This window comes from Anabrus simplex, chromosome 1 (assembly GCF_040414725.1).
Source record: "Anabrus simplex isolate iqAnaSimp1 chromosome 1, ASM4041472v1, whole genome shotgun sequence".
NCBI lineage: Eukaryota > Metazoa > Arthropoda > Insecta > Orthoptera > Tettigoniidae > Anabrus > Anabrus simplex.
This window is the reverse complement of record NC_090265.1, coordinates 1,771,975,806-1,771,994,162: the sequence shown is the minus strand read 5'-3', so window position 1 is coordinate 1,771,994,162 and position 18,357 is coordinate 1,771,975,806. Positions and strand designations below refer to the sequence as shown.

General features: G+C 38.0%; 1 protein-coding gene across 1 annotated transcript in view; it reads right to left on the bottom strand.

The window, feature by feature from the left end:
- The window catches only part of LOC136864567 (uncharacterized), a 200,255-nt gene that overhangs the window by 169,912 nt on the left and 11,986 nt on the right, over positions 1–18,357 (bottom strand). Inside the window, exons 4-5 of the mRNA XM_067141729.2 lie at positions 15,665–15,761; positions 6,037–6,242 (exon numbers count right to left, since the gene is read on the bottom strand). Of these exons, the coding sequence (XP_066997830.2) occupies positions 6,037–6,242; positions 15,665–15,761 (303 nt within the window). The remainder of the gene's footprint in view (positions 1–6,036; positions 6,243–15,664; positions 15,762–18,357) is intronic.

Below are 18,357 nucleotides of genomic sequence, written 5' to 3'. Positions count from 1 at the left end.
GTGGATAATCATGAAAAATGAAGTCAATAAGGCTGCTGAAGAAATGTTAGGAAGGAAGAAAAGATCATCTGAGAATCAGTGGATAACTCAGCAGATACTAGACCTGATTGATGAACGACGAAAATACAAGAATGCTAGAAATGAAGAGGGCAGGAAAGAATACAGGTGATTAAAGAATCAAGTGGATAGAAAGTGCAAGGTAGCTAAGGAAGAATGGCTGAAGGAGAAGTGTAAGGATGTCGAAGGTTGTATGGTCCTGGGAAAGGTAGATGCTGCATACAGGAAAATCAAGGAAACCTTTGGAGAAAGGAAATCTAGGTGTATGAATATTAAGAGATCAGATGGAAAGCCACTTCTAGGGAAAGAAGACAAAGCAGAAAGATGGCAGGAGCATATCCAACAGTTGTATCAACGTAAAGATGTAGATAATTTGGTTCTGGAACATGAAGAGGCTGTTAATGCTGATGAAATGGGAGACCCAATTGTGAGGTCAGAGTTTGACAGAGCTGTGAGTGCAATAGAGTAAATTAATGTATTATTTGGGTCCACCTTTTCAATACAAAATGTAAAGAGTTTAAATTACATAAATGATTAGGGACTAGTTTCGACCTAGTACTAGGTCATCGTCAGCCTAAAGCAAAATTAAAACACAAATACTGAAGAAATTAAACAATGTAAAGACACGTAAGGTCTCATAAAAGTACATACAATGTGAGATATTGTGCAGCACTATGTTAAAAAATAACTCTCTGAAAGAGCTTCATAATAAGTCCAGTGCACATTAAAAAGATGTTATAGATAGGAATCCTTGAGTTGCTGGATAAGGAGATTACAATATGCTGGCTCCTTTAAGGTGCAGGTATCCAATTGAAGAACCACTGAGCCGAAGTTACGTCGTTAATTTATGAATAAAGTCCAGTGCGCCGTATAGCATTAAAAAGTCCAGTGCGCACTAAGAAGATGTTATAGAAAAGAATTCTGGAGTTGCTGGATAAGGAGATTAGAATAAGCTGGCTCCTTTAAGATACTGGTATCCAATTGAAGAACCACTGAGCCGAAGTCACGTAGTTTATTTACGATTAAAGACCAGTGCGCCGTTGTTGTTGTTTGAGTCATCAGACCGTAGACTGGTTTGATGCAGCTCTCCATGCCACTCTATCCTGTGCTAACCTTTTCATTTCTACGTAACTATTGCATCCTACATCGGCTCTAATCTGCTTGTCATATTCATACCTTGGTCTACCCCTACTGTTCTTACCACCTACACTTCCTTCAAAACCCAACTGAACAAGTCCTGGGTGTCTTAAGATGTGTCCTATCATTCTATCTCTTCTTCTCGTCAAATTTAGCCAAATCGATCTCCTCTCACCAATTCGATTCAGTATCTCTTAATTCATGATTCGATCTATCCATCTCACCTTCAGCATTCTTCTGTAACACCACATTTCACAAGCTTCTATTCTCTTTCTTTCTGAGCTAGTTATCATCCATGTTCACTTGCATACAATGCCACGCTCCACACGAAAGTCTTCAAAAACATCTTTCTAATCCCGATATCAATGTTTGAAGTGAGCAAATTTCTTTTCTTAAGAAAGCTCTTCCTTGCTTGTGCTAGACTGCATTTTATGTCCTCCTTAGTTCTGCCATCATTAGTTATTTTACTACCCAAGTAACAATATTCATCTACTTCCTTTAAGACTTCATTTCCTAATCTAATATTTCCTACATCACCTGCCTTTGTTCGACTTATAGCATTAAAACGTTGATAGCTGTGAGTGACCTAAATAGGAACAAGGCACCTGGAATTGATGACATTCCCTCTGAATTACTGACTGCCTTAGGAGAAACCAGCATGGCAAGTTTATTCCATTTAGTGTGTAAGATGTATGAGACAGAAGAAGTTCCATCCGATTTTCAGCAGAATGTTGTTATAGCTATTCCCAAGAAAGCCGGTGCTGACAGGTGTAAAAACTACCGCACCATTAGTTTAGTATCTCATGAATGCAAAATTTTAACACATATTATTTACAGAAGAATGGAAAAACAAGTTGAAGCTGAGTTGGGAGATCAATTTGGCTTCAGAAGAAATGTAGGAACACGTGAAGCAATCCTGACTTTACGTCTGATCTTAGAGGATCGAATCAAGAAGGACAAGCCCATGTACATGGCATTCGTACATCTAGAAAATGCATTCGATAATGTTGATTGGACCAAGCTATTTGAGATTCTGAAGATGACTGGGATCAGATACCGAGAACGAAGAATTATCTACAATCTGTATAAAAATCAGTTTGCAGTGATAAGAATCGAGGGCTTTGAAAAAGAAGCAGCAATCCAGAATGGAGTGAGGCAAGGCTGCAGTTTGACCCCCCTCCTATTCAATGTTTACACAGAACAGGCAGTAAAGGAAATCAAAGAGGAATTTGGAAAGGGAATCACAATCCAAGGAGAGGAAATCAAGACCTTGAGATTTGCCGATGATATTGTTATTTTATCTGAGACTGCAGAAGATCTAGAGAAGCTGCTGAATGGTATGGACAAAGTCTTGGATAAGGAGTACATAATGAAAATAAATAAGTCCAAAACAAAAGTAATGGAGTGCAGTCGAACGAAGGCTGGTGATGCAGGAAATATTAGATTAGGAAATGAAGTCTTAAAGGAAGTAGATGAATATTGTTACTTGGTAGTAAAATAACTAACGATGGCAGAAGTAAGGAGGACATAAAATGCAGACTAGCACAAGCAAGGAAGAGCTTTCTTAAGCAAAGAAATTTGCTCACTTCAAACAATGATATAGGAAATAGAAAGATGTTTTTGAAGACTTTCGTGTGGAGCGTGGCATTGTATGAAAGTGAAACATGGATGATAACTAGCTCAGAAAGAAAGAGAATAGAAGCTTTTGAAATGTGGTGTTACAGAAGAATGCTGAAGGTGAGATGGATAGATCGAATCACGAATTAAGAGATACTGAATCAAATTGGTGAGAGGAGATCGATTTGGCTAAATTTGACGAGAAGAAGAGATAGAATGATAGGACAAATCTTAAGACACCCAGGACTTCTTCCGTTGGTTTTTGAAGGAAGTGTAGGTGGTAAGAACAGCAGGGGTAGACCAAGGAATATGACAAGCAGATTAGAGCCAATGTAGTATGCAATAGTTATGTAGAAATGAAAAGGTTGGCACAGGGTAGGGTGGCATGGAGAGCTGCATCAAACCAGTCTATGGACTGATGACTCAAACAACAACACATTCAAGAATAGACAGAAGACATTTCCAATTAATTTATACTTTTCAATGCAAGATAATAAGGAAGTTATTTATGCGTTCGGTCATTTGAATAAATTTTAATTTGCAAATTAATAAATATCAGGCATAAAAAGTGTGTGAATCAGAATTAGCTCATTAACTGCATAAATAAAATCAACAAACATACTGTACCAGAAAAAGTTGTTGGGATAAGAAGCATGAGAAAGGTCTCAGGTAGTGATCGATTCTCAGGAGCTGGTACAGAGAAAGGAGTTCGCAGAGCGAAATAATAGATGTTATCCCGTTCGGTCACTATGTACATTATAATGCACATCGATATTACAGTATCCGTTTAGGAAATATTTGATGCAGTGCGACCGTTGAATCACAATGTGCATTGAGATGTACATAATGTTATTTGGGTATATTCTTATTTATAATCTTTGGTATATAGTTCTGGAACTTATTTTATGACCAATTTACATACTATTTACTTGGATAGATTGAATAAAACTGTATAAATAATATTAACTGTGTCTTGTACTCTGCAACCTTCGAGTCACAATGTACATTACAATGCGAATTAAAAATCTTGAAAACTGCTCGACATAGGTGTTCCAAGCTAACATATAATTAATCACAAGGTTTCATTTAGCAAGCGTACCAAATTTTAGAATGTTTGGCTGATTAGAAAAAATTCATGACTGAAAGGGTTATGCAATGTTTTTGTTGCTAGAGTTAACCCCAAAATCAAGTTCACCTGTATTGCTGCCGCTTTTGAATTTGAACATGGCACGGTGTTTGAAGAAAAGTCTCACAACTCTTCAAATTTTGTGTTATATTAGTTATTTGCTTTTAAAGGAAGTTTATATCAATTTCACGTGTTTCTTTCTTTTGTAGTCATCATGTATTATTCACATATTTCCCCTCCTCTTTTGAGTTTTGACCTCTAAATTTTGAGGGGGAAAAAAAGAGAAAATTATGTGAGTAAATACGGTATAAAACACGCCTGGTACATGCCTCTAAAAGACCCCCTCTTATGTTACCAATCACTGTCACTCAATAATGCTAATAATGAAAGTGAGGGGCCGATGACCTAGATGTTAGGCCCCATTAAACAACAAATATCATCATCAATGAAAGTGAAATATCGTAATATTGTCCTAAATTAGTGAATTATATAGTTTTAAAATGAATGAAACTTGATTGGCTGACATGGACGATGCATGGAATGTAGTAAATGATTACTGCTGGAACTCTGAGGCTGGTTTTCGGCTAACCCCAAGGCTTGATTAATAAATGACATTCTATGACATTCTATGACATAACCCCAAGGCCTCGGACTCTGTTTTACTTGGGTAAAATGACATGCTGGAACTGTTGGAAATAACAGGACAGGCATGTCAGCAAGATTCCCAACTCAATGGGATACGGATTTCAGCTTCCGTATCTAATGTGAAGAAGATATTAAGAAGTGAAATAGAAGAGAGTTGGAACTCTGTATGGACGAATAGCATGAAGCAACATGCAGGCGGGAGTTGTTCTTTCCAACCGTTCATCAACATTTAACTTCAAAATTCTCCAAACCCACTGTTATACTTGCATAGTTTATTACTAGACATGGTAAATTTAGAGGAATACCTTTGTAAGTGCCAATCAGAACAAACAGTAGTCATTTACTTTTCTATTGTCCACTACATGCTATCAAGAGGAACAATTTGTTAGGATACCTGAGTTACTGCAATATAAACTTTCCCCCGGCGGTTTCTGTTACCTATGTGAAAAGGTGTTGCACTTCAGCTTTTAGCTGTTTCCTAGATAATGTTTAAAACTCACTGTAATACTCTTTGCAGTATTTTTTTCTACTAGGTTATGCATTAATAATATTTAATATTTTATTCTCATAAACTATAGCCGTAACATACTTTGGGTAAAATAGGGCTAACTTCCTTGGAGATAATAACAATATGCCAGGAACCTTATAAATCCGAATCCCTCTCCTATCAAGCCAAATTCAGACACTATAATACCGTGGTGAAACCTGAATGTCTCTCTGCAGCAGAGACAATTGTCAGAAAGGGGTTTACCGAAATAGAAAAGAAAGAGCGTAAATTTCTGAGGAAAATTCTGGGACCCAAGAAAGCAACAGGAAATGAGTTTACTTTCCGTTTGAGATCAAATCAAGAGCTGTATGAAAATTGTGAGAACATTTCAACCTTGATAAGAAAAAAGCGACTGACTTTCTATGGATCGCTGAGAAGAATGGGACCGAAACGCCTAGCAAATAAGATCCTCATCTTCCAGGAAAGAAGAAAGGCCCAAGTACCATGGCTGAAAGAAGTTCATCAAGATCTTTAAAAAATGTGGCATTGAGGAGGAAGATATTACAAACAGAACAGTGTTCAGAAGGAAAATTGCGGAGGTGATGGATCTGTTTATAGAGAAACCCAGGAGAACAAGAAGGGTGTTCTCGGATGAGGAAAAGTGAGCCAGAGAAGGAGTATTGGCGTAAAAAGAAAGAACATCAACAGCCAAGGAAGTTGTGTAATCGTAACCCATAGGAGGTTGAAACAATCCTAAATAATAATAATAATAATAATAATAATAATAATAATAATAATAATAATAATAATAATAATAATAATAATAATAATAATAATAACAATAATAATAATAATAATAATAATAATAATAATAATAATAATAATAATAATAATAATAATAATAATAATAATTTTTAAAAATTAATGAAACTGTTTTTCCAAGCAAATACCAGTATATATACCTTACCTCAGCTGAAACTGCTGCACTATATGAAGCATTACCCACGAGTTTGTCTGAGAAGTGATTCGTCATTTTATCCCCCAAAGCAGACATTTCTTGAAGACCTCCAAAATATGTTTTTGGTTCATCAACCTCTGATGAGTCAGATGTTGTAGAACATAATGATGGGATGTCCAATCTTCCACAGAGGAAGTTATCCTCTTCATCACTTGCTGAAATTACAATTGCAATTATTAAACAGAGAGGATAGTGAACAAATATCTGACTACTCAAAGTTGTTGATTAATTTAAAATACCAGAATAAATATGTAGGATATTCAGAATACAAGTTCCATTTGAAAATTACCAGGTGAATGCATAAGTCTGTTCTGGTTTCACTAAGAACGCAGCATATGAATTTGACACATGTCTGTTTGTTCGTCTGACATTAACCTACCAACACACACAAGTTGAGTCTGCCCAACACTAGCATCTATGTTGTATCGTTCAGTGATCACGTCGATGTTTGTGCCTGAAAAAGAACATCTGCGGCATGCATTGCTTTTTTTCTTTAATCAAAAGAAAAAGGTTGTGAAAAGTCATAGTTTGTTGGTAGAAACATATGGTGAACACGCTCCTTCGATTAAAACATGTGAGACATGGTTTCAACAACTGAAGAGCTCAGTCCAAGAAGGAGACTAGTCCACTATTTTACGGTATCTGAGTTAAGAGTTGTGTGGTTTATACCAGTGCATTCTGCATTATTTAATGTAAAAATGAGACATCTTGCACACTTGATACCTAGGAAAATTCATGCGTTAAGTTGGAAAAGGGGACTTGTTAAATGACAAGTCCTCTTCTTGCACGAATCTGTCTGCTGCTTGATGGAAACAGTGCCGCGCACGCTCTTTCATTTGTTTGGAGTGGTGATAAAATGGCGGACACTAGCAGTGATAGTGACAATCAATGCTCTGAATTCGTTCTAAAAAACTGGAGACTTGCACTTCGGAAAATAAATATTTTGAAAATGAAGAATGTAGACACGATGCTGTATAGGCTTTTGGGCTTATGACGTGTCAAGAAAATAAGGTGAAATTCATAACATTTCACAGAAAACTGTGCTCTGCGTCCTCAGAAGAAATCTCGACTGACCACGAGAAAGGCTTCTTAAACAATGACACTTTGAAATTTGGACGTTATAATAGAAGTAGAAATGGTACGTTCATTCGCCACCAGATGGCCCCCAGGATGTGGCACACCGCTAACGTTCGAAGCGGAAGCTGACCGAACCATCACAATCAGACTAAGCGGTTCGCATAACGTGTTTTGGTTGAGATGAATATTACGTTCATGTTCTTTGATACGGGTACCAATGGACAGGCATGTTTGGCCGCTGTATACCTTACTGCACGCACAGGAAGTTTCGTATACCCAGGATGTAAAAGGGAGACAATTTTTCCTTGGTTTTACTCAGACTGTGAGGAATTTTAGTGGCAGTGCTAAACATGGTTTTTATATTGTTTTTGCGGAGGACCTTGGCAATTCGATCTGTGGTGTTGTGAATGTAAGGCAAGTAGGCAGTTCCCTTCACTTCTTCCTTCTGTGAGCTTTGCTTGGTCGTTTCTCTGAGATGTAGGGCTCTATGAATCTGCAAATCACTGTAACCATTACCCTTGAACGCGACTTTGAGCGTGTCCATCTCCACCTGGATATGTGATGGCTCACAAATTCGTCTCGCCCTCTAAGCGAGTGTCGTGAGAATGCCTTGTTTTTGTGCTGGATGGTGGAGAGAATCTGCATGAAGATAGCGATTTGTGTGGGTGTGAAAGCATAAATGGCAATATGAAGAATCTAAGTGGTGAAGAACATGAAAATTCGAAAGGAGGACGTGTTCCAGCAAGATAAACTGGTGCAGACTGCAGGTAAATACTTTTAATTATAAGCTAGGTATTCATTTATAATCACAATAGCAAATGCACAGTGGAATGTTTATCAAATGTTCCCTTAAAAGATCAATATTAAATAGTGATTGCCCTGTTTTTTTCTACTTACAGATGAAAAAAGAAATGTTTCAATAAGATATCTCACAATTCGAAGATCCTATTATTGAATGAGTTTAATAGAATGAAAAGCAAGGATGCACAGGACACTTATCTATGTTCCCTCATTCTGCCTTACATACCTACGACCAGAAAACCATGGGAAAATAGTTTCTAACACCGACCAATGTCAGCGAACTACTACTATAAGGTGGGCAAGCTATTATTATAAGCTATAACAGAAAAGTGGAATGGTAATACATTAATACATTTTATTCTCTCTTAAGTTAAAGTTGGTTTCCAAGTCGCTGTTGTATGCAAAAAGGTATTTGTAGCACTTCACGGCATTACCAAGCGACGATTAGAAAGGATATGTCGACTTGTCCAGAAGGGTGCGTGTTCGCCAATAGATGATCAAGGAAGGCACAATCAACAGCACAAGATTTCGGAGGATACCAATATGTTAATACAGGAGTTCATTCGTTCATTTCCGTATAGGGTTGTGCATTATGAAAAAACTGGTAGAAAAAATAAGTATTTATCATGTAAACTATCGGTTCAGAAATTATGGGAGCTTTTCATGGAGAAGTATGATCAAGAAATGAACGTGATTTATCAAGATATAAAATCCAATGGAGGTGACAAAAATGTATTCATTCCCAAAGTGAAATACCACTATTTCTATGACTATTTCAAAGACAATTTTAACTATGAATTTGGTCGTCCTAGAGTGGGATATATGTGGGATTTGTGAACAAATTAAATGTAAAATCAACAATGAAACAAACATGGCGTTAAGGATACAAGCAGAAAATGAACATAAACTTCATAAGTTAAGAGCAAAATAATTTTATGATAGCATGAAATGGTGTGAGGAACTAGTTAAGGGGGATGAGAAAGGAACAGCAGAAATTATTACTTTCAATTATATGCAGAACATTCCAGTTCCACATATACCTGTTGGGGACATGTTTTATTACAGGCAACCACGGGTTTTTGTTTTTGGGATACACAGGTTCTCCGATGATAAAGCCTTCACGTATGTGTATGATGAGACAACTGCTAGGAAAGGCCCAAATGAAGTTGTTTCACTGCTAATGAGTTTTATTAAAAATCATGTAGCTAGTACTGCGTCCAACTCGTTGGCTGAATGGTCAACGTACTGGCCTTCGGTTCAAAGAGTCCCGGGTTTGATTCCCTGCCGGGTAGGGGATTTTAATCACTTCTGATTAATTCTTCTGGCTTGGGGACTGGGTGTATGTGTCTGTCCCAACACTCAACACTCTCCTCATCATATTCACGCAACATACCACACTACCAACCGCCACAGATATACGCAATAGTGCTTACATAGCTCATACAGGGTTGGCGTCAAAAAGGGCAACCGGCCGTAAAACAGGGCCGAATCCACATGTACGGCGCAGTTCGTACCCGCGACCCCACAGGTGTGGAGAATAAGCAGTAGGAAAAGAAGAAAAAGATGTAGCTAGTACTGTAAGAAAACTGTATGTTTTCTCAGATGCCTGTACGGGCCAAAATAGGAATCGTACAGTTGTTCATTTTTGGTACACTTTGGTGCAAAACATTAGGTTTTCTGTAGTACACCATATGTTTCCTTCACGTTGCCATTCTTACATGGCATGTGACCAAGACTTCTCTGCAATAGAACTCAAAAAAAGAAAACAAGACACAGTGTACACTCCTTCACAATGGTATGACATATTAAGTACTAGTCTGAAAAAGTTGGTGTTCCAAATGTGTCCTCAAAGTATGTTTTTTGATTTTTCTACACATTTTGATTCCTTTTTCAAAAAATCTGTTACAGTGACAGGGAATAAATAGTCTGTGACTTCACATAAGATATCTGAGTTCTCATCAACATCAAAATGTGTAACAGTATCTCCTCATTTCAGTGGCCTAGCTACATACGATTTCTCACTTGTAAAACCTGGTAGGCATCCTACTATGTCAAGTGTGCCCTCAGACTACTTTGACCTAGTACCAATAAAAGCTGCCAAGGCCAATGATGTTGCTTAAAAGATTGAAATAACTCCCTCAGAACATCGGGATTATTTTAGGATCATTGCTGAGCGATTTTCTGACAAAGGAAAACAACCAGCAGAGCAAGATTCAGAAAGTGAAGTATGGAACATGGATTGATTTCAAATTTGCTTGTAATATCCATTTGAAAACTGCTTCAATGAAACTAATTTTGTTCAGTAATGTTTACTTCAGTGTGTCAGTGCATTAAGAGATTAAATATATAGATAATTTTTACATTGTGTACTTATTCAATATAAAGCCTCTCCGTTCCGTGCAAAAAGAGGACTTGTTTGCAGTTTTTAAACTCATTTTAATGAATGAAAAACTTCCTAAAATTCAATAATTTCTTCTAAATATGTACCTAATGACATAAGAAACCCGAATGTACAAAACAAATTAAGCCTACTGCAAAATTATGCAATTTATAAACTTTTTGTTGTTTTTCACAAAATGATTGCTGATGGACTAGTTCCCTTCTTGAACTCAATGCTTCAGTTTAAACGTGGTGATTTCAATGTGAATGACAGTGCGTACTCTGGTAGACCACAAAAGTGCAAAGACGAGCAATTGCAGGCATTACTGGATGATAACCCAACTCAAACTCAACAGCAATTGGCACAAGCATTAAATCTGTCATAAGAAACAATCAGCAGACGTTTCCGAGCATTGGAGAAGATCAGTAAACTCAGTAAATGGGTACCACACAATCTGAATGAACGGCAAATGGAAAATCGTAAAGTCACTTGTGAAATGCTGCTTCAAGACCACGAAAGAAAATCATTTCTGTACTGAATTGAGACGGGCGACGAAAAATGGATTAATTTTGAAAACCCGAAGCGGAAAAATCGTGGCTGTAACCTGGCGAAGCTGGGTCCTTCCAACACCAAGGCCAAATTGCTTTGGCAAGAAGACTGTGCTTTGTGTCTGGTAAGACCAGAGCAGTATTGTGTATTATGAACTCTTGAAGCCTGGCAAAACCATTAATGCACAACGCACCAACAAATGATTAATTTAAATCATGCATTGATCGAAAGACGACCGGAATAGGCCAGAAGACATGGCAAGGTGATTTTGTTACACAACAATGTGCTATCTCACACAGCAAAACCAGTAAAAGACGCCTTGAAATCGCTTGGATGGGACATCCTTCCGAACCTGCCGCACTGCTCTGACCTGGCGCCATCTGACTATCACCTCTTTGCATCAATGGGGCACGCGCTCGCAGAGCAGCACTTCAGCAATTTTGAGGAATTTGGACAATGGCTCGACGAATGGTTTGCCGCAAAAGACAAACAGTTTTTCCGGTATGGTATTCATAACTTACCTGAAAGATGGATGAAGTGTGTAGAAGCCCATGGCCAATATTTTGAAAAAATTAAAAATGGATTTACCTTGAAAATTACATGTTTTCTCTACCAAAAGAACCAGCAAAAACTTATGCATACACCTGGTATATCACCATACCACTGTGGATACATTTGTGAATGTGTATGCTGAATTCCTTTATCCACTGAAAGATACTATTTTATGGTAAATGGATCATGGCTGAGTATAGTTCTGAGTGTTTAGCATGCTCAAGAGAATTGAGCAGCCCCTCATATTGGAGATGTGATCTGTGTGTCTTTCCCAATGCAAAAAAGTTTGAAATTGACACACACACACATTGTCAACCTTGTTAGGTGTATGAAGAATGATGTGCAACTGCATACTAGCACCTTGACTCAAGATGTGAAAGACTTATTATGGGATGATTTGAGCATTAAATCAGGCAAATTTGCATTTTAAAAATTACAATATTTAATGATCAGATAAAAAAAAAGTAGCTAAATAATAAATTAAAAAAATGTATGACCTTAGCTACCAAGTAGAAGACCATCTGAAGTGGTGCCATCTAGGCAGCCTCTCTGCCAATTTGAATATCTTATTCCAATTGTGCTGCAGTCTAGCAATAAGAGCTGAATTCTACTGGGTGGATACTACAGCAAAGTTAATTTATTTTTGTTGGGTGGCCTTGAATGCACCACCAGCACTCTTTAACATGCCAATGACATGGCACACTAAGATCTTTGACGGCCTTTCAAAACGGCATGTGTTCCAACATAGCCCTGGAACGCAAGGAGGAATTTCAACCAAACTACGTACACATATGGTTTGCTATCTGAGATTGGAATAACTTAGCAAGAGAGATATTCAATAAATATCCAATTTCTTTGAAATAATTTAAGAAAAGGCTAGGAAAACAACAGATAGGAAATCTGCCACCTGAGCGACTGTCCTAAATGCAGATAAGTATTGATTGAATAATTGATTGACTGAACAGACTAACTTATCTCGGCCAGGAACAAACCCACAAACTTGGGATATTGAGTTGGACACCTGACAACTGATCCAGCATTCAACTTAAAACAAGTACAGTAAAACCCCATTTATCCTAAATAAAGGGGGCGGAGCCACTTCGGTTGACGTGTTTTTACGGATGACACATGGTAAATATTTTCGGAAGTTAAATGTAAAAATAAAAATGCACAAACTCTGTTGAGGAAAGGTACATACTGTATATTAACATTATAATGTTTACATAATGTTACTCATTGAATAAAATCAGTGATTTCCTTCCGAATTTTCTTGGTGCAGCTATGTCGTGCCCCCGTTTAATGAACAATACATCAGCAGGTGTAGATTCATTGCTTTGTTCAACAAAGCGCAAATCAATCTGAAATAATGAAACAATTTCTTTTGCAATGGGGTAAGAAAAAAATTGGAACTACAGTATAAAACCGCAAGGCCTGTGGTTGCGTGAAATAAAATATATGAATGGAGAAGGGTTGCTGGACTTCCCTGTTTTCCTAACAGAAGCTGCAGTATAGTCCGAGCAGTAAACAAGATGAAACTCCCACTACTGAAATAACGTTGACCAGTCTATATAATCTTCATGATGAATAATAATAATAATAATTCATGCTTGTTGAAGAAAAAAAGTATCATGGAACGAACTAGATGGTAAAAAACTGTATTGTTTTAAGCTACATGTGCATTCTGGTATAAGTCACGATATAACAATGGGGTTTGCCTAGTAGCTTCAGCACATATAGCAAGAGAATTATTTATATCGACGGCTAAGACCATGAGGGTAAAAACAAAATATTAAAATACAATTTTGCCAGAGCATTTTGGTTAAACTAGGTTTCGGTTAAGCAAAGTTCTACTATAAATAAAAAATACATTTAAATGATTAATACCAAAAATTTACCGAGGATCAGTGGTAGATTTTTGGCCTCGGGTTTCCAACATCGTGTGTTTAAGCCTGACAGAGATAGTCAGATTTTTTTAAGGGCGCAAAAGGTCCGTTTGGCACTTGGGAAGTCTTTACCCAAGTTAAATTAGTTTTTTAATAATCTTCAGCAGGGTCCAGGAAAATGGCAGTAGGCCAGTTGTTTCAGTGCAATTGTTTAGGTACATTTAGGCCTGGTAAACGACCAATAATAAAATTTTAATGTTGAATTAATTTTACGTAAATTTTTATTGTAGTGGATTGTGATCAGTCAAGATTAACCTGCAATAGAGAGAACAAATTTATTTTCAAATTCCAGGCTTGGTATATCTCTTTTAAATAATTCTATTAAGTAAGGCTCCTTTATATCGAGAGGAGAGGTCGCATGTGTTAAATGTTACAGCTATGGAGCCAAGCTCTGCATTTGGGAGATACGTTCAAACTCCACAATCCGTTGTCCTGAGAATGGTTTTCTATGGTTTCCCAGCCCACCCAGTGGCCATGATCGTTAAGGTGTTGAAGTCTATATGGTCTGACACCATGGTTAGCCAGTTTGAGTCCTGCTGGTCGAAAAAATTTCACCATCAGAATGTTGGCCGGCAGGGAAGGGGAGGTGGTGGTATACAATTTCTAATCACTAGATTACGTTGTCATAAGCCTGGATTAAATTCCAAACCTCTCTGCAGTGTTCGTACAGACTGAAGGCATATGACACTGTTGATGGTAATTTGTCCGTCGGATGGGGACATAAAGCTTTGAGCAAACCCATTAGTGCTATTAGACATGAGCAGGGTATGTGCCGGCACCAGGCTTCACCCTCTCCCTACCTCATCATCATCATCCCACATCCAGGCGCACAGGTTGCCTACGGATGTGAAATAAAAAGTCCTGCACCAGGCAAGCTGAACATTTCCTTGGACACTCTTGGCACTAAAAGCCACACGAGATATATATACGGTTTCCCATTTTCACTTCCAGGCAAATGCTAGGACAGTTCCTATTCATAGGCCACAGCAGATTCCTTCCACCTCTTCACCCAATTTCATTCACCATCATTTATTTTACCTTCATTACCTCCTCAACAGAGGTTGGCATTAAGAAGAGCAACAGGCCATGAAAACAAGACATGCAAATTCATCTCACCTCATCCTCGACCCCATATCAAGAAACGGGACGAAAGGTTAGACATACACGTAAGGCTCCTTCATGTTTTTGTTCACTTTAGATTCTCAATCTTAATTGCCATTTAACTACGACGTAGTATTCACATTTTTTATTTTGTGCAACCTTAGTACCGTTTCTCTACAGGGTCGGGTCTGAGGTGAGATGAATCTGTTGTGGCGGGTTTTTATGAGCGGATGCCCTTTCTGATATCAAACTCATCACAGGAGTCAATGAGATGAAATGAATGACGAGATATATGTGAAAGTAGGAAGGGAGAGGGTGAAACCCTGTGCCGGCACATAGCCTACTCCTGTTGAATAGCATCAAGGTGTCTGCCCCAAGGCTTAACGTCTCCATCCGACGGACAAATCACTATCAACAGCATCATATGCCCTCACTCCATATGAGCACTACGGAGAGGTTTGGAATATAATTCAGGCTTTGGCACGCAATCTAGTGATCATAAACTGTATACCACCATCTCCCCTCCCTGCCAGCCAACATTCTGATGATGAAATTTTTTTCGACTAACAGGACTCAAACCAGCTAACAGTGTCAGAGCCGGGCTGAGTGGCTCGGGCGGTTAAGGCGCTGGCCTTCTGACCCCAACGTGGCAGGTTCGATCCTGGCTCAGTCCGGTGGTATTTGAAGGTGCTCAAATACGTCAGCCTCGTGTCGGTAGACTTACTGACATGTAAAAGAACTCCCGCTGGACTAAATTCCGGCACCTCGGCGTCTCCGAAGACCGAAAAAGTAGTTAGTGGGACGTAAAGCAAATAACACCACCAGGCGGACTACTTCTATCGTTTTTTTCCCTTGCCACAAACATAAAACCCACACAATTGCCATACTTTACTTTTATCTTTTATCCCTTTCTTTCTGGTGTGGTCTCTTAAGACCTACAGTTGGAGGCATGAGAGGCTACACTAGGTAGGAACCCATCCTCACAGATCGGCCACGGACATCAACTCGAACGACCTGCACTACAGCCCATCAGGTCACACACCATTATAACTGACAGAGTAAAAGAGAACATCAAAATTGATGAGCAGGCAGCCTAGATGACATCAAATTAAAATGCCTGTACATGGCAGCTGAAGCCAATACAATGATTATTACTGAAACGATTGGTACTTACAATTTCCTTGCTCACCAGCATCAAAGCTAGCTGCCTTGTGCTTGAAAAGACAAGACAAAGATTTTGCTTCCAAAAACACAGAGTCATTCAGCTCGTCCTTAAAAGAGAAACAAGTCATGTACTTCATAAGCCAGGAGGAAAGAATAGATCAAAATAGAAATACTTTAAGAACAATTTTAAACTTAAATTTCTCACATTGCAATTACAAAAACATTTTCAACTCTTTCACCTGTATGAACAAGCCAAGATTTCAAAAGCCTTGAACCTTAATGAAACCGGTAAAACTCTCGAACAATGAGTGCAAATTTTATACATATATACAGGGTGTATATCGTCACTGCCGGGACAAAACCTCCTATGTGAAATATTTTAGCTCAGAACTTTGGCCGGTAAGGTTCTGTCATCTAAGGTGCAATATTATGTGCATATTGTCAAAGCATCCTCGCTCTTCATAATGTATATGCTGCGTGTCAGTATATCTCCAAAAATATTGTCACATACAAAGTTTTGCCCTGGCAACGACAATACACACACCTGAATGGAAGTCTTATTTCTTTTGTCAAGTGAATGGTGATAAATTAATACACGTACCTGACTGAACTCTAATCCCTTAAGTTATAAACACTCCAATGACGGTAAATTAACACACACACCTAAATATCTAACCCCGTATATCAACCTTTGCACTGCATATATACTGAAAGGAAGCAAATAATTTGACATTTCACACGAATATTCAGTCAGTCATCAAAAATCAAAATCTCTTTATTTGCAAATGAGGTGCCTACCTCGGTGGCAAATTGTACACTAAAATACATTATTGTCAAGCACTAAATATTAAATTAACAAGAGAACAAAATTTTCCTATAATACAATATTATACAATTTACGCTAACAATTTTTTCTATTAAACACACAGCTCATCCTTAGTAAATTTATATTGTTTACAAAATTCTACTAATAATATCTCCTGTACTACTTACAAATATAGTCAACTGATCTACAGTATGTGGAATTACTTCAAATGATACTGTACAACTGGTATAAGATTAAAATTTACATTGCATTTATTTACTTTTTTTTTTTTTTCCTTTACACATTCTGGAACCGAAGTAGCATAACGACCTGCTGCGTCTTAACCAGAGCCCCTTTTGCCACCACTTTTCAGAGTTCCTGAAGGGCCTTCACAGCTACCATAGCGGTCCCAGGGCCCTCGAAGTCCCCACTGTACTTCACCCCTACAGGCAGTCCCCTACTTTGGCTGTCCAAACTCCTTAGACTAGGGGATGGAATTAATTTATTCACACACATTTTTTATTTACATTAACCTGCACTGGTCGAATGCCCTCTAACATTTCATTTATTTTCTCTGTTGCTGTTTATTCTCTTCTTGAATATCTGTACAGATTTTGGAAAAGGATCAAACACTACCCCTGGTAAACTGTTCCACTCCTTCACACCCTTCCCAATGAATGAGAATTTACCCCAATCGCTTCTACTAAAATTTCTTCTAATTTTACATTTGTGGTCAGTCCTGCCGATATAATTATTTTCCAACTGAAGCCTCTCACGGATATCTCACCATGCTGCTTCTCCAGTATAGGCTCTACATAACCCTACAAGTCTAGTTTTCTCCCTTCTCTTACTTAAAGTTTCCCACCCTAATTCCTTTAACATTTCTGATACACTACTCTTTCTCCTGAAATCCCCTGTTACAAACCTTGCTGCTTTCCTCTGCACACTGTCTATTTCTTTTATTAGGTATTCTTGGTGAGGATCCCAAACACTGTTTGCATATTTCAATAATGGACGAACCGAGCTGTCAGCGGAGAGATGGCGTGGAATGACATTAGTAGACGAATAGGTTTGAATGGCGTCTATAAAAGTAGGAAAGATCACAATATGAAGATAAAGATGGAATTCAAGAGGACAAACTGGGGCAAATATTCATTTATAGGAAGGGGAGTTAGGGATTGGAATAACTTACCAAGGGAGATGTTCAATAAATTTCCAATTTCTTTGAAATCATTTAGGAAAAGGCTAGGAAAGCAACAGATAGGGAATCTGCCACCTGGGCGACTGCCCTAAATGCAGATCAGTATTGATTGATTGAAATGGTCATACTTAGGTAACTTTTCTCTTTTAATTCTTTGTTGCATCCTTTAAGTAGCCTCATTATGACATGTAATGATCTGTATGCTTTCCCAACAATGTCATCCCCATGACCCTTCCAGTGCAAATTACTTTCAAATTTTACACCTAAGTATTTGCACTTGCCATCTTTTGGGATAACTACCACATCCAAAGTATATTCAAATTCAGTTTTAAAACTCCTGTATGTAAATGTTGTAACAGTTGATTTGCCTCCATTAACCTTCATATTATTCTCTTCAACCCATTGTTGGATACTCTCAAGGTCCCTTTGTAATTCTGAGCAATCCTCAATGGTATTTATTTCCCTATAAACAATTATGTCATCTGCATACAACCTTATTTTTGATGTTATATTATTCCCTAAATCATTTACGTATATTAAGAAAAGTAACGGACCGATTATACTAAACTGTGCAATTCCCTTCTAAACTTTCTCTTCCTGCGATACGTTATTTCCTACTTTGACTTTCTGAACCCTTGAATTTAGAAATGTTTTCACCCAACGTGTAACCCTTACGTCCAGTCCTATTCTCTCCAAT